This window comes from Typopeltis vanoorti, chromosome 2, assembly GCF_054136105.1.
Source record: "Typopeltis vanoorti isolate ZY-2024b chromosome 2, IOZ_Tvanoo_1.0, whole genome shotgun sequence".
Lineage (NCBI taxonomy): Eukaryota > Metazoa > Arthropoda > Arachnida > Uropygi > Thelyphonidae > Typopeltis > Typopeltis vanoorti.
This window is the reverse complement of record NC_143550.1, coordinates 108111872-108136450: the sequence shown is the minus strand read 5'-3', so window position 1 is coordinate 108136450 and position 24579 is coordinate 108111872. Positions and strand designations below refer to the sequence as shown.

At 37.0% G+C, this 24579-nt stretch overlaps 2 protein-coding genes across 2 annotated transcripts in view; one reads left to right on the top strand and one right to left on the bottom strand.

Moving 5' to 3' along the window:
• Positions 1–6398, top strand: part of LOC150109318 (neo-calmodulin-like) — a 101458-nt gene extending 95060 nt beyond the window's left edge. Inside the window, exon 5 of the mRNA XM_090407399.1 lies at positions 5920–6398. Within this exon, the coding sequence (XP_090263525.1) occupies positions 5920–5954 (35 nt within the window). The 3' untranslated portion in view covers positions 5955–6398. The remainder of the gene's footprint in view (positions 1–5919) is intronic.
• Positions 6399–14648: 8250 nt separating this feature from the next.
• The window catches only part of LOC150109317 (SUZ RNA-binding domain-containing), a 130430-nt gene continuing 120499 nt past the window's right edge, over positions 14649–24579 (bottom strand). Inside the window, exon 5 of the transcript XR_016549673.1 lies at positions 14649–14794. The gene's annotated coding sequence lies outside the window, so the exon portion shown is untranslated. The remainder of the gene's footprint in view (positions 14795–24579) is intronic.

Below are 24579 nucleotides of genomic sequence, written 5' to 3'. Positions count from 1 at the left end.
TCCCATCCTATCTGCTTCAGTTTAGTTACCAACTTGTTATGTGGCAGGCTATCAAAAGCCTTTGCAAAATCTAAATATACCACTGTATATGCATCTCCTTGTCCAATACATTCATCACCTTGATCCTCCCTTGGACAAGCACAAAGAGTATCATTGTTATCAATCCAATTTTGTATCCTATCCTTCATGAACCTCTCCAATACCTTAACTACAACTTCAGATATACAAATCGGCCTATAATTTGTACCCTTAGCTTGATCATTACATTTATGAAGTGGAACAATTTTACCTTCCTTCTCCTTTGGCTCTTGTGCTGTTGCGAGACTTGTTAAACAAGTCAGCCAGGCGGATGCTAACTCTCTGGAACATTCCCTTAAAACACATTGTAATATGTCATCAAATATTATTGCTTTATGGACATCTAGCTTATTTAACTCCTCATATACCTCTTGATCACTTATCAGTAAGTCTTCTCTCATTCTCTGCACTTGAGCTTCTGATTTTGAACTAAGGCTGAGACACCTTGATAAACTGCTCACTGTGAATACCTTTTGTCCTCTGCAGAAGTTACCAATCTTCCATTTTCATCCATTAATGTGATCTTTGCCATAATCATTCTTTCTACTTGCCACATATTGAAAAATCTCCCTCAGGTTTTCCTTGGTGTGGTCTATTAATTTCTGTTCCTACTGCACTTTTGCAGCCCTTAAGAACTGGGTTAAGTCTCCTGGCCTGCTCTTTGTGCAAATTTGATTCTGAACCTCTATTTGGCCTAATCTAGTTGTTATTCTCAATTCTTCTCATCACAATTTTTCTTAGCTGTTTCTTGAGTATACTTGCATAAATCTTACCAGGAACACTCAGTAGAGAAATTCCTCCGTAATACTTTGGCTAGCCGAGTGGTTAGCATATCTGCTCTCCAGCCAAAAGGGCGCAGGTTCGAATCCTGCCGTGGGCATGGATGTTTGTGATTGTCTGTGGAAATACTAGTGGTGGTGGATGTCATTGGTGTAGATGATGCTGCTCACTGTAGTTGGTGTCCTCCCTCAATGAGTCTTTGGACTCCATGGAGGTGTCAAGTAATAATAAATCCTCATATTGTTTTATTTCCCTTTTTGTAGATAGGTATTATGAGAACTCTTCTCCATTTATCTGAATTTTGCAGTGGAAAACTTTTATACCTCCATATTTGAGCATTTTTTGTCAAATATCATCTACTTCAGCTGCTTTTCCACATTTCAGGAAATGTGGAAAAGCAGCTTGATTCAGGTTCTTAATGACTTTCTACTGTATTCCTGATTGAATTCTTGCTAAGTATGTATTCCTGATTAAATTCTTGCTAAGTGTTTTCCACCACGATTCTGTCACTACATGTTTCATTTAGCAATCTTTCCAAGTAATTATATGCTAGACGTAACATCTTTATCTTCAGTTTTCATGTCACCTTAATCATCTGGGATTCCTTTCATAATACTACTTCATTTCTATGCTTTTTTTTCTATAGCCTACAGAATATTTTGCCACCTTCCTGATATTTATTTTTTTTTTTGTTACCAAAATCTTCCCATGATTTTTGCTTAGCTAGTTTTATGTGGTGCTTTGCTTTCTTACATTTTTCTTTCCATTCTCTGAAATCACAAGTTAATTTACTTGGCAGGAACTTTTGATATGCTTTCTTCTTTAACTTCCTGACTCCACCAATGGAGTTCTGATTTTTCTAACATTACAACATACCTCTCTCTCTCTCTCTGATCCATTTTTCTTCAAGGTTTTTCACTGAATTTCCAAGATTTGGTACTTGTTTTCAATCTTGTTTTTTTTGTGAATAATGTTTGTATATTTGAGTTTAGTTTCCTCTCTGAAAGTTGTTCAACTTTGATTTGCTTCAAAACTTTCTTAGTTTTCTTTTCAATATGAAATTCAATTTTATCCTGCTCAAAATTATAGTGATCACTTTGTATTTCAAATCCTCTGTATACTCTTCTGTCCTGAACCAGTGGGAAACCATTGCTATTAACTAAAACATAGTCAATGGGACTTTTCTTGCATCTTCTCTCCATGTGAAGATGTGCACATTTTATATTGGAACATGGTGTTGTTCTCATTCTGAACAGCTTTTTTAATGGTATTAACAAAACACCTAACAAACATATTTTATTAACTTGCTTATATTTCGGTAAATTTCAAATTGGCATCATCATCAGAACACACACAGCATGTATACATACAGTGAAGGAGTGAGAAAGTGAGTCTCACTTACTGTCATGTATACATGCTGTGTTGCGCTCTGATGATGCTGATTTAAAATTTAGTGAAATATAAGCAGGTTAATAAAACTTCTTTTGATGTTGTTAATACCGTTTAAGAATAAGTCCCGAATAACCATCAACACCCAAGCGTAATCAACTGGGACTAACTGTCTGTTAGTCCCAGACAGCAATCCAGTAGGTACTTAGCTTTATTATTAGCTTTGCTCTTTTCTTCAAAATTTTCTTAGAACATTTCTATATGTCTGGTAATCATTTTCTACTCTGTTGTTTGTGGTGTAATAATTCAAAAGACTTATTGTCCTTGTCAGTTCTAATGCCAATGACTTCAAATTGCTTCCCTTTTCTAATTGCACTGACAAGCTGAAAGAGATGCTGCTAAAGTATTTTCTGTAAGGAAACATGTAATACAAACTATCCATTTATTCACTAGAATAAATACCAGATTGCTCTCCCCCCATCCCTCTCTGAATCCTTTTTTTTTTTTTTTTGTAGGAACTGTAAAAGTTAACTCTTCTCCAGATAATTGCAGCCATAACTTTGTGCAAGCTTTCTCTTCCACACAATTTTCCCTTCATTTGATAGTCAAGCAGAGCCACCTCCAATAATTTGTACAAATCTACAGTACAAATGAAAACATGGGCAGAATGTTTTGCTGCCTTGATCCAAACTTTGATCTCCTTACAGGAAAAAAAAAAGAAAAAAAAAATTATAATTATTATTATTCAGGCTTCCATGGAGTCAAAAGACTCATCATGGGAGGTCCCTCCTAGTAAACACAAAATCTATCATACCACTCTTTGATCGCTCTCACTACTCTATTGGGCAATGCATTCCACAGTTCAACCACCCTCCATGCAAAGAAATTACTCCAACCCTCTTGCTCACAGCTTCCTTTCATAACTTCCAGGGATGGCTCCTTGTCATCACACCTTCCCGCTGTTCAACAAAGCAAAAAAAAAAACTCCCCAGTGTTAACCCTGTAACCACCTCTCAACAGTTTAAAAGTCTCGATCATATCACCTCTCCTTCTATCTACCAAATCTGCATTCCCTCAGCTGATCCTCATAACTAACACTGTACAGTCCTGAAACCATCTTTGTTATCTGCCTCTGTGTCCTTTCCACAGTTAATTTATCTCCTTCAAATCCTGAGGACCAAATTTGAGAACAACAGTCTAAGTGTGGTCTGATCAGGGTCTTATACAATGAAATGATAACTATTATCTCTGAAGTTATGAAAACTCTCAATAATGAGAGCTTTCATTCTTAGGTAAAATCTTGACCCATTAGTTTGAGGATTTTTGACAAAAAAAAAAAAAGGGGAGGGGTTAACAAAAAACATGCATTTATTTCCAGCAAGTGTGCTAAGGCTGTCCAGGTAAAAAATGCAGTATATTATTACAATCAGCTTTTGAAAATGAAGCCAACAAAGGCTGTAAATCATTAACAAACCCAAATCTGGCTTTGAGACTGTTACGTAGATTCTTGTAGTATGTAAATGGCAGGCATGTATTTTGATCTTTTGACAAGGTCAGTGTGCAACTTCGGTCCATCTCTTGTATCAAAATGATACTATTGTTACATGAGAACATATTAGACAAAGCTTACTTCCTGGCATCATTAATCTACTCCAGCATTCTATGTTGATGCTCTTGGAAAAATTACCTAACTGGCATGCCTCCTCTTTTGCTATGGTCATATGCATTGTGTGTGTTTGGGGGGGGGAAGGGGCACATAGTGTAATCCGATTTTAACTTAAGGGTACTGTATCAGCAAAAAATTCACTGCCATTTGGAATCTACAACTCACCTTATTATTGAAAGTTTAGTTTTCACTAGGTTAGACTATGATAAATTTAGTTTAATCCTTTATCCCAGTGAGAGCAAACAAAGTTTGCGCCTGAAAATATCTTTGGGACTGAATATAGTGTTGTACTATCTTACCAGTGTAAGTAGTACAACACCAGGCAACTCGTAGCAAAGGTGGAGCAAGCTATCAACACTCCTATCCCAGTATCTCCCATAATGCAAAACACATCTCCTTGAGGATATGTATACTGTTATGCATTAAGGGATTGGCCACTACCCAGACTAGTTTTGACCTTTATTGAGGTCTCTTCAGTGGGAGCCAGGCCCAGAGTATATCCACAAGGAGATGAGTTTTGCATTATGGGAGATACTGGGATAAGAGTGTTGGTATCTTGCTCCACCTTTGCTACGAGTTGCCTGGTGTTGTACTACCCTGGTAAGATAGTACAACACTATATTCAGTCCTGAAGATATTTTCAGGTGCAAACTTTGTTTGCTCTCACTGGGATAAAGGATTAAACTAAATTTATCACCACCTTATTATTGTCCCTTGCAAAAAAAAGTCAAAGCTTCACTCACAAAGAAAATGACAACAGCATTTTGGAATTGAACTAAATTTATTAAAGATGTTTCTTATTGACTTGAGGTGGTAGTGGGAATGATGAGTGCTACTGTAATATGTTTGATACTTAGTTGGCTATCTGTTGCAGATGTCTCCTGGATTATTGCATGAAAGAATCTTGCTGTCAATCAGTTATGGTGCAACTAGGAGTTTCTGGACCTTGAGACCAGGAACAGGAGGACTTGGCTGACAAACAGTTTGCACCTGATAATGATATGCAACATATTTTTTTTTTCCTCTAGTTAAACACATTTTGATACTGATTTTGTCTATGCCATGATGGTGTTGTAGTGGACAGAAACTTAACATTTTTTGGCAACTTTGTGGAAAACAATGTGTACATGTATATTGATGCATATACAATTGTATATGCATCAATATAGTTCTTCAATTTAATGTGCTTGTTACCTTATTTTTGAAACACCTGCAGTATATTTTCTGCAACATTTTATGTCTGGGAATGATATTAAAAAAATCTTAATCATCAGTTGTTTTTTTATGTGAACTGGTTACTTTTTTTTTTAGGAGGATAATATCAACAAGGAGATCTTTTGTTTATTATAATGTTTATAAATCATGTTACTTCAAAATGGCAATAAATTGAAAAGCTAACTTGTTTCAAATTCCCCTCTTCCTTCCTTCTCCAGACACATTTTGTGCCTAGAATATGATGAATTTTGATTAATCATTTGTATTTATGTTGCATGCAATTATTCTACATACACAAAATGTTTCATAATGCTATTTCATAAATATTTGGAGGACTTTTTTTTATCACATTAATATGATAAAAGTACTTCAAACTTATGTCTTTAACCATATTGCTCACTTTACCCACCAGTTATGCTAAAGGCATTCTCTCAATCTATCCTCATATCCAACATTCCATAGGCCTGAAATCACTTGAGTTACTTTCCACGTTAATCGTGGAAGAAATTTTTCATGGGGAGAGATGGACAAAACAAGAATAACAAAGGTGTAAGCAGGAGAGTGAGAAGAAGTGATTTTGATGAGTTGAATGCATTGCCCACATATAGCAAGTGCAAAAATAATGAATTTAAAACAGACCTCCCATGATGAGCCTTTCACTCCATGCTGGTATGATGATAATGCTTTTATATCATAATATAAATTGACAAACATTTTCTTAGGTATAGCAATAATTATAATTATTATACTCAATTTTATTTATTTTGACTGATGTGTATGTTTATTTCCAGAGTTTGTTACAATCCTAACAGCAGGAAGGCAGTGAAGAATTTCAAGCATACAAAAATGATGGAAGTGTTGCTTATCCTGGCAATATATTTTGTATATTTGGATAAATCACCACCTGCTTTATTGGAGCTATCTCATCTCCATTACCCCGTGATGCTCATGATTTTTCTACTGCAGACTTGACCTTGGCAGCTTTTGGAGTCCAATAAAACCAACCATCCTTTCTCTTGTGTGTATTGCTGTGTGGAGATAAACTCTAGTATATTTTCTCCATATACTTCTACCTCAAGAGGCATAGACCCACCAATCAACCCCTGGTCTGTTTTGGGTGTCCTGTTAACATATCCCAGGTCAAGCAGACTGAGATAAATGAATACAATCGGTATGAATTGATCTCTCCACATCTGTACTTTGAGGTGGTCTAGTCATGCTCACTATCCCCCACCTTTGTAAATAAAACATCAGACATTTTTTTCCCTGATGTTCTTTGCATAGTATTTTTGTATTTACTTGAACTAGATAAACAGAGTAACATATATAAATAAAATATTTAGAATTTCTTGAACAAAAGGTAACAATGATTAAGTATTAAAGTCACAGCTTCAGTCAAGTTTGTTTCTACATTCCAATATTTCATTATGATGCTTTAAAATTTAAAAATCCCTAAATGTAAAGAAAATTAATAAATTGTTGAAGAAAAGAGCCTAGAAGAGCTTCAATTCTAGGTTCTTTCATTTCATTATCTCTTTCAGTATTTTCAATTCAGTAATTAATATATATGGAATCAAATAGAAAAGTAGACATTAATTCAAAAATTCTCATAATTTTTTACCAAAACTATGAGATGGTGCTTAGTAAATAATTCATAAAATCAACATTTTCCTAATTAGTATGCAGTGTATCCAAATCTTTTTGGAGGAAAAAACAGTCTTGAAGAAATATAAACAAATGAAAGCAGATAAGCTTGCATTTAGTAAGCATATTTTATAAAACAACAAAGCTGCACAATTACCACAGTAATAAACTTGAGAATGAAAATACAAATATTTTGTACTGAAAATAAAAGTACATCATCAGTGTGTGCGAACAGGAATATAAGGTATACAAAAAAACAATGATCAGTTTACTAATTAAAATATAATAAATTTAGTTTAATCCTTTATCCAAGTGTGAGCAAACAAAGTTTGCACCTGAAAGTATCTTCAGGACTGGGGTGAGGTGGTACAACACCAGGGCAACTCCTTGCAAAGGTGGAGCAAGCTACCAACACTCCTAACTCAGTATCTCCCATTATGCAAAACACATCTCCTTGCAGATATGTCTAATGTTATGCATTAAGGGAAGGGCCACTACCCACACTAGTTTCGACCTTTATTGAGGTCTCTTCAGTGGGAGCCAGGCCCAAGTGGAGATACCAGCCAGAAGCATTAGCAAAGTCATCTCCACCTATAGGAGTTGCCAAATGGTGTGCCACCTTTTTAATAAATTACTCTGGATTTAGAGAAAGATGTTGAAAGGTTAGAACCAAGTGAAAAATTAACTTTCAACGCCTTTCTCTAAATCCAGATATATATATATATATATATATATATATAAAAATAAGTGAAGCACTGGCAAGCATAGTACATTTGTACCATGGGTGGGCTGCTTTTATTAATTTTATATATTTTTCTGTATTTTTAAAAATTTATTTTTACGTGGTCCAGCAGCCTTGGTCTAGAGACGAAACATGGAAATTTTCAAGCCAGTTAAGCAAGGCAGTGGTCTCACAAACATGTAATGAAATTTGTCTCCCACCTGAAATACAACAAATCTAATCAGTCTAGTCACCCAGATATTCAAGATGACATAAATCAGTATATAATTTATGGAAGGGATAGAGTACACTGTCAAGCAATAGTTATACCAGTGATCAGCAAAAAATCTGTAGTCTGTATGGATTTTTTCAGTAATTAATAATTTTTATCATATTGATTCTATTCAGTGATATTAAACTACCAAAATAGAATTAATGATTATACTAAAATTATAGAGTAGGGATTTATTATAGAACAAGTTCAGATTATAATGAAATTCTTTTCCAACAGTTCATACAGAACACATGCCTTCAACTTCATGGAATAATGGACAGATATACTATGCACAGAAGACAGAGCAAGGAGACTTGTCACCCTCTGTATGGGTGTCATATTTTCCAACAGTATCTCCTCTCACTGTATGTTCCAGCACTGTTCATTCACCCAACTCAGTTTCAAAAACAAAATGTACAGCTAACAATGACAGTATCACTGTAACTGAAGTAAATTGCCATCAAAAACCCATTTCAATAAAATGCCAGAATCCACAAAGAAGAACAAACTTTGACATCCATTTTACCAATGTCTGTGGCAAAAACACCATAACTTTCATTCATTCAGATCAGACACCCTACTCATGACAGAAACCCAAATTGCAGCTACAGATGCAGTCCACTATCCATTGATTTCTTTCGCTACAAAGGTATCTGGCACCTATGTATTTGTGAGATCTAGCATTCCTTGCCAGAGAATGCTTAATTTAAGATCCCTTGCTTTTGACCTCCTCTGACTTGAGGTTTACATGCCCCACAAAAATTCATCAGCTGTATTTGCCAGTCAGCAAATTCTAAAAACCACATCTGTGAAGCTTGACTTTCTGCAAGCTATCCAAATAATGAAGTCATCTTCTTTGGTTACATTAATGTCCACAACTCCAACTAGCCAAAATGTAAAAGCTTTAGAAGTAGTGACATAATGCAAATCATACATCTACCACTCTGAATTCCTGATAACCTATTCCATGCTCCCAACATCCTTGATCTTTTTTAAAATCAGTTCTAATTCCAGATATACCATAAAGGCAGCTTCTCCTCTGAAAGTTGGTAACTCAGATTACGACCTTCCGTAAGTTGCCTCTCACACTGAATGAATGCCCTTCATCCAATGACTCCTCATCTTGTATCCTTTGTCACCAAAAGTACCAAGTGGGATGATCTTTAGAACTTCTGTTTTTCCTTTCCATAGTCAAACTACAGCTACTCTTCTAGCTCAGATCTGCACAGAAATTATCCTTGCCAACATGAAGACTTCTGCCATTCTACCCAAAAAGCTTTCCAAACCCTGGTTGAATAATCTCATCTTACTGCAGGTGCTGTACAACAAGAACCTCATATTCAGGCCATGCTGAAGCATGCAATAAATGCCAAACAACCATTTGATTCTGTGCAAGGTATCCAAAGGCATGGTCAACAAGACTCAACTGATCATAATTATGGTGGTGGTGGATGGATTTTGTGTGTTCTTCTAGGCGGATCTTCCAGTTTGACCATAAGATAATTTGCAAAAACAAGGAACCTTATAAAACTAGAACAGAGAGGAAGGAGAAGATCCCTAGGAAGGTGGATAAGGACAGCTAACTTCAGATGAGGTTTGAAACAGTACAGAGATTAATTTCTGGCTGTTTTTTCTGAGGTGCCCTAGATATAGAGAATAATAATAACATTACTGTAGTCTGTATATTAAGAGGGATGTGAGGAATAACTTGGGTCAATTTGTTAATATTTCTGGCATTGTAACTGTTGGGCAGGAACATCTGGAAAATAAAGACTTTCAGCTGAAAGTGAAGCCTGGGCAGAATAGAGGTTGGAGGTTTGATAACACCATATTATTAAGGGGGGAGGGGGAGTTGATGGAAACTTTGTGTGTATTTACCTGTGTGGGTAGGTTTTCTGTAAACTAAGACAGAAAGGGTGCCACTGGGAAGATGTATGATTAACATATCTGGAAAAGGCAGGCATTTTCTTTTTCTATAATGAACTGGAACCTGGGGTGCTGGCTTTTGAGGTGGAAGAGGAATGAGTAATGTGTTTGAGCCATGTTGGCTAAACAGAGAACATATCATCAATATACCTTTTCACCAGATAGGTTTGAGAACGGTATCAAGGGTATGTTTTTCAAAATGTTCCATATAGCAATTCTTAAGTTTCATGAACCTTTAAGGTTCTTAGCTGTAGGCTTCACAACTGCAACAGTCTTAAGGATAAGGTAGTTGGCCCTATGCTTCCCAGTATGTCCTATGTGTGTTCATGGGACTGATTTGCCTGTTCTGGGGGGAACAAAAAACCCTACTTCCACACGAGACCGGCTAACTCACTTTAGTCGAAAGATACGAGGTAAAGGTTCTGCATGTCACTGACAGGAATCGAACCTGGATCTTTCAAACCAAAGGGCTTTGTTTATACCGACTGAGCTACAGAAGCTCTTCCATATAGCAATTAGTTAGGAAAAAAAGAGCCATGGGCTTTCTCAGATAGTACATATATCCAACCCACTGTTAGTGATAAGTCAAGAGAAGGGAGTCTTGAGTAGGAGTATGTGGGAAGTACTGTCTAGGCCACATTATGGCAAGGGCTGACTGTTCTCTGTATGAATGTGTTCAATGGTATCTCCTCTCATTGCATATCCTTACTGTATATTTTCATCATTTCCTAATCAAAAACGAAATATACAACAAATAATGTCGTAGCCATTAAATTAAATCTCCTCAAAAACTAATTTCGACAAAACTGACAAACCAAATAAAACATGCCAAAATCCCCCACAAATAATCTATAATATCTGGCATAAATGCCAACATGACATCATTCAATTAGACATCTAGACAAGACCTATTCCTAACAGAAATCCAAATTGCAGATACAACAGTTCCCCTTTCCTGTTCACATTGCATGATTCCTTTTGCTATATGGATGCTGCCTGTGCCTTTTATGAGATCAGATTACTTGCCAGAGAGTGCCAAATTTAGAATCCTTTGTTTTTGACTTTTTAGTTGTTGCCCATGTCTCACTTCCATAGGTAAATAATTAATGAGCTTTCTTGTTTTAGGCATATAGATTATCTCCTAACAGATAATCTTTATACAGCCAAAATGCTTAGTTTTAAGGAAAAAAAACAAGATAAGTAGAGGAATTACACAAAGAAACAAACTAATTGACCAAGATTAGCCTTCCACAAGTTTAATATTATCTGTTAATTTTAGTTTGATCTGAATTTGTCATCAGTTTGGCTTTAGTTAAATTAATCTTTAAATCTTTTTTCCTGCTTTCTATCAAGGTCATTTTGCATTTCATGAGCCTCTTTATTTTTTGCAAAAAGAACAATGTCACCTGCAAAACATAAGTGATTAAGATTTTTTCCATTGATGTTAATTCCATAGTTTTCCCATGAGATGTTCTTAAAGATTTCTAATGTAGCAAAAAAACAATTTGGATGATATAAAATCTCCTTGCCTTACTGCTCTCTCAATACCAAATTCCTTTTTCTCCAGCTTCATACTGACACTGAGTTCTGATATACAGTTTTTAATAATCAGATATACTTTGTTGGGATGGCTTGTTGTTTTAAGCTGTTTATTATTTCTAACTGATATAGAGAATCGAAGGCTTTTTCTAAATCTCTGAACATTAAATAAATATACAGGAAGATTATATTCATTTGCTTATTTCTATTATTTGGTTAACATTGTGGAGATTATCTATTGTAGAAAATCTTGCTCTGAACCTACTTGTTCATATGGCTGTGCATCATTCAAAAACCTTTTGATCCTGTTAAGGGGATAAAAATCCCTTGTTTTTCAGCCAGTAAGCGAAACTAAGATCGAAAACTACGATCTGAACGTTTCATGCCGACGAACTGTTGGCAGATCCAAGCGTAAGTGACCACTTGGTAGTGCCACACCAAGGCAACTCGTTGCAAAGGTGGAGCAAGCTCCCTCATTATTCTTGATATTTTCTCATAATGTAAAAACACACAGTTCCTAGGAGATGTAGTACTGCTTTACATTATGAGGAGAGGTCACTACCCAGACCAGTTTCAACCTTTTTTGAGGTCTCATCAGTGAGTAGCTAGACCTAGAATATCAGAGTTTAAGTGAAAAGAACTTGCATACTTTCGCTATACGAATGCCAGCAAGGTGTGTCACTATATTATATTATAATGTATTATAACTAAGATGAAAAGCCAAAACAGCTATTTTTCTGGCGAGGTTGATAAGTTAAGGGGATAAAAATCCCTTCTTGTTTTTCAGCCAGTAAGCGAAACTAAGATCGAAAACTACGATCTGAACATTTCATGCTGACGAGCTGTCGGTGGATCCAAGCGTAAGTGACCACTTGGTAGTGCCACACCAAGGTGTGGTGCAAAGGTGGAGCAAGATCCCTCACTATTCTTGATATTTTCTCATAATGTAAAAACATACAGCTCCTAAGAGATGTAGTAGTGCTTTACATTATGAGGAGAGGTCACTACCCAGACCAGTTTCAACCTTTTTTTGAGGTCTCATCAAAGTAGTTTTTGATCTTAGTTTTGCTTACTGGCTGAAAAACAAGAAGGGATTTTTATCCCCTAACATCAATCCACAACTGCCATCAATGAACGTAATCGCAAGAAAAAAAAAATTTACATGTCAGAACTTCTCAACTGCATGAAAATAATGCAGCACATAATTGCGCTGCATATAGTGCAGCGCAATTACCTGCTGCTGTTAAAAATAATTCAAGATTAACATGTCAAGAACCTTCACAAATGTTTAAGGTGAGTGGTGAAACAATTTGTTTACACTTGCATCAACTGGGAAAATCATGGTAGTTAAGCAAATGGGTTCCATATGCATTATCAAATGACAAACTTCAAAGGCTATCACACTTCTTTCACATCATAAAAACAAGTCGTTTTTGGATTACTTGCTCACTTGTGATGAAAAATGGATCTTGTACTCTAACAGGAAGCAAACTTATCATTGGTTGTTGCCAAATGATTCAGTACTGCACACTTCAAAGGCATCGCTTCATCCCCAGAAGACTATGCTTTGTGTGGTGGACTGGAGCCAGTATTGTCCACTACAAGTTTCTCACTGCAAGCCAAACAATTACGGTAAAGATCTACTCAAGCATGTGCAAGATGCATTATTTAAGAAACATCCAGGACTACTTAAAAGAAAGTGCTATTCTTATTACAGGACAATGCAAAACTTACCCATGAGAAGATCTGTGCTTTAGGATGGGAGATGCATCCTCATCCTCCATATTCTTCTGACATTTCTCCAAGCAATTATTACTTTTTTTATTTTGGCACTAGACTTTTCACATGTGAAATAGACAGTTCTGCAATAAAACAGAGATTGAAGCAGAGGCTGCTAGGTTTATTACTTCTGAAGACCAAACGTTTTATAAAAGTGGAATTTACAAACTTGTATCTCATTGGGAAAGAGTTGTAGATTGTGAAAGTGCTTATATTTTAATAAATAAAACATTTTATGAAAATTTCTGCAATTAATTTTTATTATGAAAAACCACACAAACTTTTTTGGTTACCATATATATTTAACATAAATGCATAAGCATATGAAATTTTTTGAGAAGGAAAATTGCAATAATAGACTTAAAAAAAAAAATTTTTTTTTTTTTAAATTATCACTGATCCTATTATTAACTCAACTTACACAAGAGATTGCAAAACACAGTATGTTAAGTGTCATGTAAGCAATGTACTTTCTCATGAATACACTGGGAATTTGAAAAATATTGCAGAACCTTGGAGTTTTACTCACTTTAGCTAGGTGAAGTATAAATTATCTCATGTCCTTATCTTTTTGTAACTCACCCTTTTATGGAATAAACTAGAAAACAGTGCAGAATAGATAGTATCCCTTGCAGCCATGATATCATACTGTACCAGAAATTTATAATAGTTAATATACCTCTAAACTTTGTACTAATTGTTGAGTTTCCTAATCTGTTTAATTCACAACCAGGAATAAGAAAATATATTTATTTACTTTGTTGACAATACTTCACTGGTTTCTACCCTGCATCTTCAGAGCACAAAATAGTTTGTCACAATACACAAACAGTGACAATTCATTAATAGTGTGAAACAGTGCAAAATTTTAATCGACAACATAAAGAACTTAATCTTAATTGGGATCATCTATTGTTGGTTATGCAAAGAAGTTCACAAGTATCAATTTGATCTTAAAATGACTATCCCAAATTTTTTGGTAATTTGATAAAGCCATAGCTGTAGAATTTGAGGAATGTTTTAAAGCAGATGCCAATTCCAAAAACAGTCTCTCTAGCTTGTAATGACTTCTGTGTAGCAATTTTTTTTCTTCCACCTAATCCTGTGTGAACCGGTGTCCAAGGCATGGACACGACATATTTGCCATACGAGCATGCCAAATGTATTTCTTATATTCTCTAAGGCAGAGTCAACAGATCTTCCTGTCTGTCCATAGTAAACCAGGTGACAAGTATAAGACACTTCATATATACTCCTGGATGTGAATAAGGAGAAAGCTAGTCCTTAGGTGAATTGTTACCATTTTGATATAGAGTTTAAATATGGTATGGAACTGGTATTTATTAAGCACTCTGGTTATCTCTTCAGATTGTAACGATCTTGTGTATTAAGAAAAAGATTTTTTTTTTGGGGGGGGGAGTAGTTATTGAGTATTTTCTTTATTTTTGGGGGATTATAAACATTGATTTAATGATTTTCATTCCAAATTTATTACAACAGTTATTTCTTAAAAAAGTCAAGAAGATTCATTTAAAGAAAAATATAATCTGCAAAAAGAACTTAGTTTAACAAAAAGTTTTATTGGTACTTTTAATACTGATAAAGATACATGATAGAAATAAATTTCTCTCAAAACATTAAAAAAGCTAAACAATTCATAACATAAAATTAATATTACTTCCAAGCCTCCATGGAGTCTGAAAACTCACGGATGATAACTATCATACTTTGCCTTGAACACATTCAATGTTGGAGCTATTTGGTGAGTTCAGGAGCAGTATCACTAAAACAGATAAGAGAGTGGTCTGAAAAGTTCTCGGCCTAACAATAATAAAACGAATTTATAATTTCAAAATTATTTTTATATTTCAACATAATCTCTCTTAAGACTAATACATTTATTCCAGCGATACTCCAGCACAATCATCCTGTCCCTGTAGTGATTCTCAGTAAGATCTGCAAAATACCCCTCTATAGCTGCAATCACCTTCTTGATTCCAAGAAAACAGGTGACCAGCGAGGAAGAGTTTTAATTTTGGAAAGAGAAGTCAGAGGGAGCCAAATCTGGAGAATAGGGTGGATGTTCCAATAATTCATAGTGCAGATCCCTTAATTTTTCCATTGCCAAAACAGCTTTGTTTGCAGGTACATTGTCCTGATGAAAGATGATTTTTTTTTCTTCTGCACACCAGGTCTTTTCTCACAAATTTTTTTGTCTAGTTTGGTTAAAAAATCGGAATAATATTCCGAAGTTATTGTTTTATCCTTTTCAAGATAATTAATAAACAAAATGACTTTAGCATCCCAAAACACCGATGCCATGACCTTTCCTGCTGATGGAACCGACTTTGTCTTTTGGTGCTGAACAATTGGCTTCTGTCCACTGTTTTGACTGCTGTTTGGATTCCAGTGTGTAATGGTGAATCCAAATCTCATCCATAATAATAAATCAATGCACAAAATCAGTTTTATTCTTGTTAAAATGCTCCCAGCACTGTTCAGAGATTTTTGTGAGTGTGTTTTTGATCTGCTGTGAGCAAGCAGCACCCATCTTGAGCAAAGCTTTTTCATTTGCAATTCTTTATGCAAAACATATTCTACACGTTCTTTTGAAATGCCTATAGTCTCAGCAATTTCACGCACTTTGTCTCGCTAGTCATCCAATACCACTTGATCAATGATTTCTGGTGGTGTTACACTTTTTGGACATCCTTCACATGGATGACCAAAAAGATGAACCTTGAAGATCACATGGATCTTCAAGGCTGGTACGGCCACATTTAAACTCAGCAGCCCATTTCTTAAGTGTCAAAAAAGAAGAGTGCCCATAAACTTTTATGAACTTCAAACGAATTCCTTTTGGCGTTAAACCTTCTTTTACAAAGAATTTTATAACCACACGATACTCAATTTTATCCATTTCAAGGGATACAGACAGCTGTATAAAACAAACTACTCAATAGAATGACTTGCAATTTCACATGGATGCTTATGACAGATGTACCAACTTAGAAAAAAAAAAAATCTTGGCGATAGTGGAGTACTTTTCAGACCACCTGCATAGCGCTGCTTCTGTGTTAATATACCATACTATTGTGTTGGATGATGGGGTTAATTGTGCAAATATCTTCCAGCATGTAGGCAGGCTTTCTGTAAATAGAAAAGTATAGAAGTATAATAAAGTTCAGGCTAGAAAGTTGATGAGCATGGTAAAGAAAGAAAAGATGCAGTATGAGAGGAGACTGGCTGGTCAGGCCAAGATTAACTGAAGGGAATTTTTATGCTATATGACAAATAAGAGAAAGAATAACTATGACAGATTGACTGGTGGGGACGCATGGCAGCTAAAAAGGATGCCGTGCAATATACTGAGACAAGAATTAGAAGTGAAAGAATCGGAGATGTATCAGATATTGGTTAGGTTAGAGGTTAATAAGGCTGTGGGAATGGATGACGTATCACCACATATTTTTAAGGAACGTGCATCACAGGTGGCTAGGCCCCTGACCTGGTTATCGAATAAAAATCTTGCAGTGGGCAGGGTTTCTAAGGAGTGGAAAGAAGGCAAAATAGTACCACTCCACAAGCATGATTCTAGGACAGAAGTCTCCAATTATAGACCAGTCTGTATAACTGCAGTTGTGATCAAGGTGTTGGAGATTGTTTAGGAATAGAATTTAGGATTGGGTTGATGGACATAGCATTCTTTATGATGGTCAGCATAGAACGTAAAGCTGGGAACGTAAAGGGTAGATCCTGTTTTAGTAATTTACTTGCATTTTATGATAAGGCAAAAGTGTTGGATAAAGGAGAATCATATACAGTAATATTCTTGGACTTTGCAAAAGTGTTTGGTAGATTACTACATAAGTTGGTGTACAAGCTACAGAGGATGGGAACATATCCATTGGTTACATGGATCAGAAATCGGCTCTCTGAATGATACTAGCAGGTTGTGTGTATGGAGCAGTGTCTCAAAAAAGAAGTAACCAGTGGAATGTTCCAGGGTTTTGAGCCCCCCTGCTGTTTAACTTGTTTGTAAATGATATATCATGTGGACAACGTATACTAAAATATTAATTAAAAAAACCTGAATCGATACCTTCCTATATTTCAGAAATGTTACATTGGCATCTTCTGGGAACATAAAATTATGATGTGTACATGCAGGCACCAACAACAAGCAAATGAGGCTGATGAAGGCAACTGAAGTTAGTCCTAGAGGTTTCCACTAGCAGGCTAAATTGGGTTGACTTAGCTGTTAGGCTGATGTTCTTAGAATGTAAGCTTCCCAAATTTGGGGCAGTCTCATGTACCCAAATTTGTTGAGGCTTGGGAAATTTTTTTAGAGCTGAGGCTGATTCCAGGAATAATCTTTCATTCTTATATTTGCTGCGGTGTAGTAAAGTGGCTTTCTTCCAGCGTATTCCGTGGTGAGTATCTAGAGCATGGTCAGCAAGTCCTGAGTGGCTGTATTGGTAAAACCGGGTGTAGTCTTTGTATGTATATCCTGATATTAGCTGTCCTGCTTGTTAGGCCCCTTAGTAGGACAGTTTACAACTGCAAGGGACCTGGTATACTCTAAGAAGTGGCTGGTCTTGGTGGAGTGGAGGGATGTCAATTTCTTATATGGTTTGTAACAGGTAGTCAGGTCATATTTTTTAGGATTTTTGTTAGCTTTTCAGACGAGCCCCAGTTATAAGGAACGGTGATAGATTTAGTGTAATCTCTGTTAAGAAGAGGGGGGGTTGTAGCCATTGGCTAAGAAGGCATTAAGGATATAGTTAAGTTCAATAGTTAGTATTTTCACTGTTATCTGAACAGATTAATTTTGCCGTTATATAGGGTTTTTATAATCCCATATTGTTGTGTGTGTGTGGGGGGGGGGGGGGGGGTGATTGCTGGTGAATGCATCTACCTGTATGGGTTGGTTTTCTGTAAACAGAGAAAGTCAGGTATCCATCAGGCTGGCGTGTAATTATGTCTAGGAAAGAGAGACTTCCATTTCTGGATTCTGGGGGTGTTGATTGTAAAGAAGGTACGGAGTGCATCTAAGTCATGTGGACAAATAGCGAACACCTCATCCACATAGTGTAGCCAAAAAGTGGGTTTTTGTGGGGCTGAGTTTAACCCTGCAGAGGTCGCGGCTGATCTGACAGATACAAACAAATTGTTTAATATAAACATTCTTACACATATCCAGTGTATGGCTTGGAGGTCATGAGTAGCTGTGCATGCATTTATTATTATTATTACATGCCACCTCCAGGGAATCCAAAGACTCATCAAGGGAGGGCACCTACTCTACAACTCACTGTCTCCATCAACTACTACGAACTGCAACTACCATCATCATCTACACCAATGCCATTTACTGCCAACCACCACCCTAGTATTTTCACAGACAATCGCAAACATCCATGCCCATGGCGAGATTTGAACCCGCAGCCTTTTGGGTGGAGAGCAGATACACTAACCACTCGGCCAACCAGGCCGATCATATATTACGAGTGATATTTCACACTGTTTATGCAGTCGATTTTGATTTAACACGTGTTATGTAAAGATGTGTAATCTTTAATAGTAAACTGTATGTGAGAGATACCGCGACCTCTGAAGTTAATATATTATTGGTTTAGTTTTTTTTTTTTTTAATTTACTGTTGAAAATGGCTGGAAAAAATATATCGATTGGATGATCCATCAGATGCTGAAGAGATTCAGCGATTTTGTTACTCGAGTCCGATGATGAGAATGATAGAGTCGAAAGTGATATTTGATAGTGAATTGTATCTGAGAGGTACCGTGAACTCCAATGTCAGTATAGTATTGGTTTAGATGTTCTTATCTTTGTTCAATAATTTCTAGATTATAACCGAAACTAAATAAACCATCATGTATTATATTTGCAGTTTTTTTTTTTTTTTAAGTTTTATCGCATTTTAGCACATACTAGTAATGAATGCATCTCTCAGATACATGTGACCTACGCTGAAATTTTTTCGACCGTCACCTCTGCAAGGTTAAGGCTTTTTCTTCAAAGGTCTCCATAAAGAAATTGCCCAAGGTTGGAGAGGTTCTCCACTTAGCCAATGGCTACAACCACCAGAAAATAATAAAACCCGTTAATCACCCCCCCCCCCCTTTCTTAACAGATTACACTAAATCTATCACCATTCCTTATATCCGGGCATATCTGAAAAGCTAACAAAAATCCTGAAAAAATATGACCTGACTACCTGTTACAAACCATATAAGAAATTGGCATCCCTTATCTGCTCCACCAAAGACCAGCCACTTCTTGAGTTTACCAGGCTCCTTGCAGTTGTAAACTCCTACTATGGCCAAACAGGCAGGACAGCTAATATCAGGATATCCGAATACAAAGACTACACCTGGTTTCACCAATACAGCCACTCAGGACTTGCTGATCATGCTCTAGATACCCACCACAGAATATGCTGGAAGTTTTTTCCCACTTGGTTAGACTATAATAAATTTAGTTTAATCCTTGATCCAAGTATAACCAAGTTTGCACCTGAAGTATCTTCAGGACTGAGGCAACTTGTGGTAAAGGTGGACCAAACTCTCATCACTACTTGCCTTAGTAGTTGCTTACACTTGGATAAAGGATTCAACTAAATTTATTATATCATGTTGGAGGCTTAATGGATTTTTTACAACACTCAAAAAGAATTAAAATAGAATTTAATACTTCCTATATTTCGTTCTAGTCACTAGGACATCTACGGGGATTACAAAAACAATTAATGTAACATATGCACAAATAACAAACAATACTAAGCCCAACCACGTGGGTGACACTAAAGTCCTATCTAGGTAGAGCGCCCTCTAAGGGCAGTAGTAGGTGGCCTGGAATGTAAGGTGGGAACTCTGGTGATGAGTGTTTCCCAAATCTTCGGAAGCTTAATGCAACCATATTTATTGAGATTTGGTTGGTTTTTGAGAGCTGCTGCTGCTTCTAAGAAAAGTCTCTCTTTCTTGAATTTGCTGTGGTGGAGCATGGTGGTTTTCTTCCATGATACTCTGTGGGTGGTGTCCAAAACATGGTCAGCCAAGCCTGAATGGCCATAGTTGTGTTTGAAGATGTAAGACTTGTGTTCCTCTAGACGGATGGATGCTGATCTGCCTGTCTGTCCAAAGTACGCCAGCTTACAGGAACAGGGTACTTTGTAAACTCCAGGCAGAGAGAGAGGAGGGAGCTGATCTTTCGTAGAACGGATAAGGGTAGCCAGTTTGCGGTGGGGCTTATATGCTGTGTGTAGATTGTACTGTTTTAGTATCTTGGCTATTTTTTCAGATGTGCCACGGATGTAGGGTATGGTGATGGCATTTTTAAAATCTTGTTGACGAGAAGGAAGGGGAATGGGGGAGGAGTTGATTATTTTTTTGATACTGTGATCGCTGTAGCCATTGGAGAGGAAAGTGCTGTGTATGTGGTTAAGCTCATTAGTGAGGGCGGTTCCACTGGAACAAAGATTGTGGGCTCTCTTGGTAAGAGTTTTAATAATGCCATATTGTTGAGAGGGGTGGTGGTGGGAGAGTTTGTGAATGTATCTGCCTGTGTGTGTGGGTTTTCTGTATACGGTGAAGGTAAGTGTATCATTAGGCAGGCATGTGACTAAGGTGTCTAGGAAGGGTAAACAATTGTTCTTTTCCTTTTCCATAGTGAACTGGATTCTTGGATGTAGACTATTGAGATGACTGAGGAAGGAGTCTAACGTGTCTGGGCCATGAGGCCAAATAGAGAACATATCATCTACATATCTTAGCCAGATAGGTTTGAGTGGGGCTGAGTCTATGGCTCGTTTTTCAAAATCTTCCATATAGAAATTGGCAAGGGGGGTGAGAGGGGGGAACCCATGGCAGTTCCCTCTATCTGCTTGTAGATTTTGTTGTTCCAAGAGAAATACCCAGAGTTAATGGCAAAGGAAAAGAGATCTAAGATGTCAGAGGGAAAAACGTTTTCTAAGAGAGATAAGGTGTCAATTAAGGGAATATTGGTAAACAAAGAGGAGATATCAAAGCTTACTAATATGTCTGTCTTCTTCAAGGTTAAATTTTCTGTGAGGGCTTTAAAGTGGGTCGAGTTTTTTATATAGGAAGGGGACCTTCCGGTGAGGGGGATCAGAGAGTTGGCCAGCTGTTTAGATAGTCTATAGCAAGGTGCATTGGTAGCATCTACTATAGGCCTGAGTGGAGAATTGGGTTTGTGGACCACATACACAGCACTTTCCTCTCCAATGGCTACAGCGATCACAGTATCAAAAAATCCACTAAAATCCACAAACCCAATTCTCCACTCAGGTCTATAGTAGATGCTACCAATGCACCTTGCTATAGACTATCTAAACAGCTGGCCAACTCTCTGATCCCCCTCACCGGAAGGTCCCCTTCCTATATAAAAAACTCGATCCACTTTAAAGCCCTCACAGAAAATTTAACCTTGAAGAAGACAGACATATTAGTAAGCTTTGATATCTCCTCTTTGTTTACCAATATTCCCTTAATTGACACCTTATCTCTCTTAGAAAACGTTTTTCCCTCTGACATCTTAGATCTCTTTTCCTTTGCCATTAACTCTGGGTATTTCTCTTGGAACAACAAAATCTACAAGCAGATAGAGGGAACTGCCATGGGTTCCCCCCTCTCACCCCCCTTGCCAATTTCTATATGGAAGATTTTGAAAAACGAGCCATAGACTCAGCCCCACTCAAACCTATCTGGCTAAGATATGTAGATGATATGTTCTCTATTTGGCCTCATGGCCCAGACACGTTAGACTCCTTCCTCAGTCATCTCAATAGTCTACATCCAAGAATCCAGTTCACTATGGAAAAGGAAAAGAACAATTGTTTACCCTTCCTAGACACCTTAGTCACACGCCTGCCTAATGATACACTTACCTTCACCGTATACAGAAAACCCACACACACAGGCAGATACATTCACAAACTCTCCCACCACCACCCCTCTCAACAATATGGCATTATTAAAACTCTTACCAAGAGAGTCCACAATCTTTGTTCCAGTGGAACCGCCCTCACTAATGAGCTTAACCACATACACAGCACTTTCCTCTCCAATGGCTACAGCGATCACAGTATCAAAAAAATAATCAACTCCTCCCCCATTCCCCTTCCTTCTTGTCAACAAGATTTTAAAAATGCCATCACCATACCCTACATCCGTGGCACATCTGAAAAAATAGCCAAGATACTAAAACAGTACAATCTACACACAGCATATAAGCCCCACCGCAAACTGGCTACCCTTATCCGTTCTACGAAAGATCAGCTCCTTCCTCTCTCTCTGCCTGGAGTTCACAAAGTACCCTGTTCCTGTAAGCTGGCGTACTTTGGACAGACAGGCAGATCAGCATCCATCCGTCTAGAGGAACACAAGTCTTACATCTTCAAACACAACTATGGCCATTCAGGCTTGGCTGACCATGTTTTGGACACCACCCACAGAGTATCTTGGAAGAAAACCACCATGCTCCACCACAGCAAATTCAAGAAAGAGAGACTTTTCTTAGAAGCAGCAGCAGCTCTCAAAAACCAACCAAATCTCAATAAATATGGTTGCATTAAGCTTCCGAAGATTTGGGAAACACTCATCACCAGAGTTCCCACCTTACATTCCAGGCCACCTACTACTGCCCTTAGAGGGCGCTCTACCTAGATAGGACTTTAGTGTCACCCACGTGGTTGGGCTTAGTATTGTTTGTTATTTGTGCATATGTTACATTAATTGTTTTTGTAATCCCCGTAGATGTCCTAGTGACTAGGACGAAATATAGGAAGTATTAAATTCTATTTTAATTCTTTTTGAGTGTTGTAAAAAATCCATTAAGCCTCCAACATGATGTCCTCACAGCACTTAAGCCTCTACACACGTAAATTTATTATAGTCTAACCAAATGGGAAAAAACTTCCAATATCTTTCTCTAAATCCAGAGTAATTTAATAATGTGAGACCTATTGGCAACTCATATAGGTAAATACGACTTCTCCATTGCTTCCAACCTCTGGGTCTGGCTCCCACTGACGAGACCTCAATAAAGTTCAAAACTGGTCTGGGTAGTGGCCCTTCCTTTAACCATGCTACTGGCCAGGACATATATATATATATATATACACGTCCAAGTTACCATGGATGCGAAGTGCATATTAAAATTGTAATACCATTGACATTACATTGAAATATATGATGGATGCATATTTGATCAATAATGGCCGGTAAGGTGGTTAATGCATGGCATTATACATGTCTGCAAGGAGATGTGCTTTGCATTATGGGAGATACTAAAACAAGTAGTGATGAGCACTTGGTCCACCTTTACCATGAGTTGCTTCAGTCCTGAAGATACTTCAGGCACAAACTTTGTTTGCTTACACTTGGATAAAGGATTAAATTAAATTTATCACAGAATATGCTGGAAGAAAGCCACTTTACTACACCACAGCAAATATAAGTATGAAAGATTATTCCTGGAATCAGCCTCAGCTCTAAAAAAATTCCCAAACCTCAACAAATTTGGGTGCATGAGATTGCCCCAAATTTGGGAAGCTTGCATCCTAAGAACATCAGCCCAACAGTCAAGACAACCCAATTTAACCCACTAGGGGGGATCTTTAGGACCAACTTCAGTTGCCTTCATCAGCCTTGTATGCTCATTGTTAGTGCCTGCATGCACATATCATAGTTTTATCTTCTCAGAAGATGGCAATATAATGTTGCTGAAATATAGGAAGGTATTGATTAAAGTTTTTTAATTAATATTTTAGTATATGTTGTCATTTCCTGAAAAATTTAAAGTCACGTGTAACCAACGTATAAGTTTATCTACAAGAATTACAAATATTTATTTTTAAGATATGATCTTGCATATAATAATAATGAAAATTGAATGGTCCCAGCAAACTGAATCATTGGAATATATCATAAAAGGATATTTTTGAAAAAAAATGCAGACATAATGTTTATTTTCATATTACTTGAATGGCAACTTCTTTGCTAATAACAGTCCTATTATTATTAGACCTACATGGAGTCCTTATGTGTGTGGGAGAGGGGGGGGGGTCACTGTCACACAAACAGAGATTGTCAAACTGTACCACTCTACTCTCAAGCAATTCATTCCACTCACCAACCACTCTCCATGGAGAAAAAAAAAAAAAAATTGCTCCTAACAGCCTTCTTATACAACTTTTAGAGTTGTTTTCTGGTTCTACTCTCATCTCCTCCATTCCATGAAAAATCTTTTGCACATCCATCTGGTTAAATGCTTCAATCATATCACCTTTTTATCCTCCATGAGGCTCTGCAATCATTCTTCATACCCAACATTCAGAGATGAAAATCTTAACCAACTGCCTCTTCTTGGACCCTTTCAATACATCCTCAACCACTTGGAAACCACGTGACCAAATCTGCACAGAGTAATCCATATACAAGGGAAAATTTGCTGAACTGACAGTTCCATCTGCTCTTCTCCCATGCATTTCTCCAACTTTATATCACATTTAAACCTCTCCAAGTATCA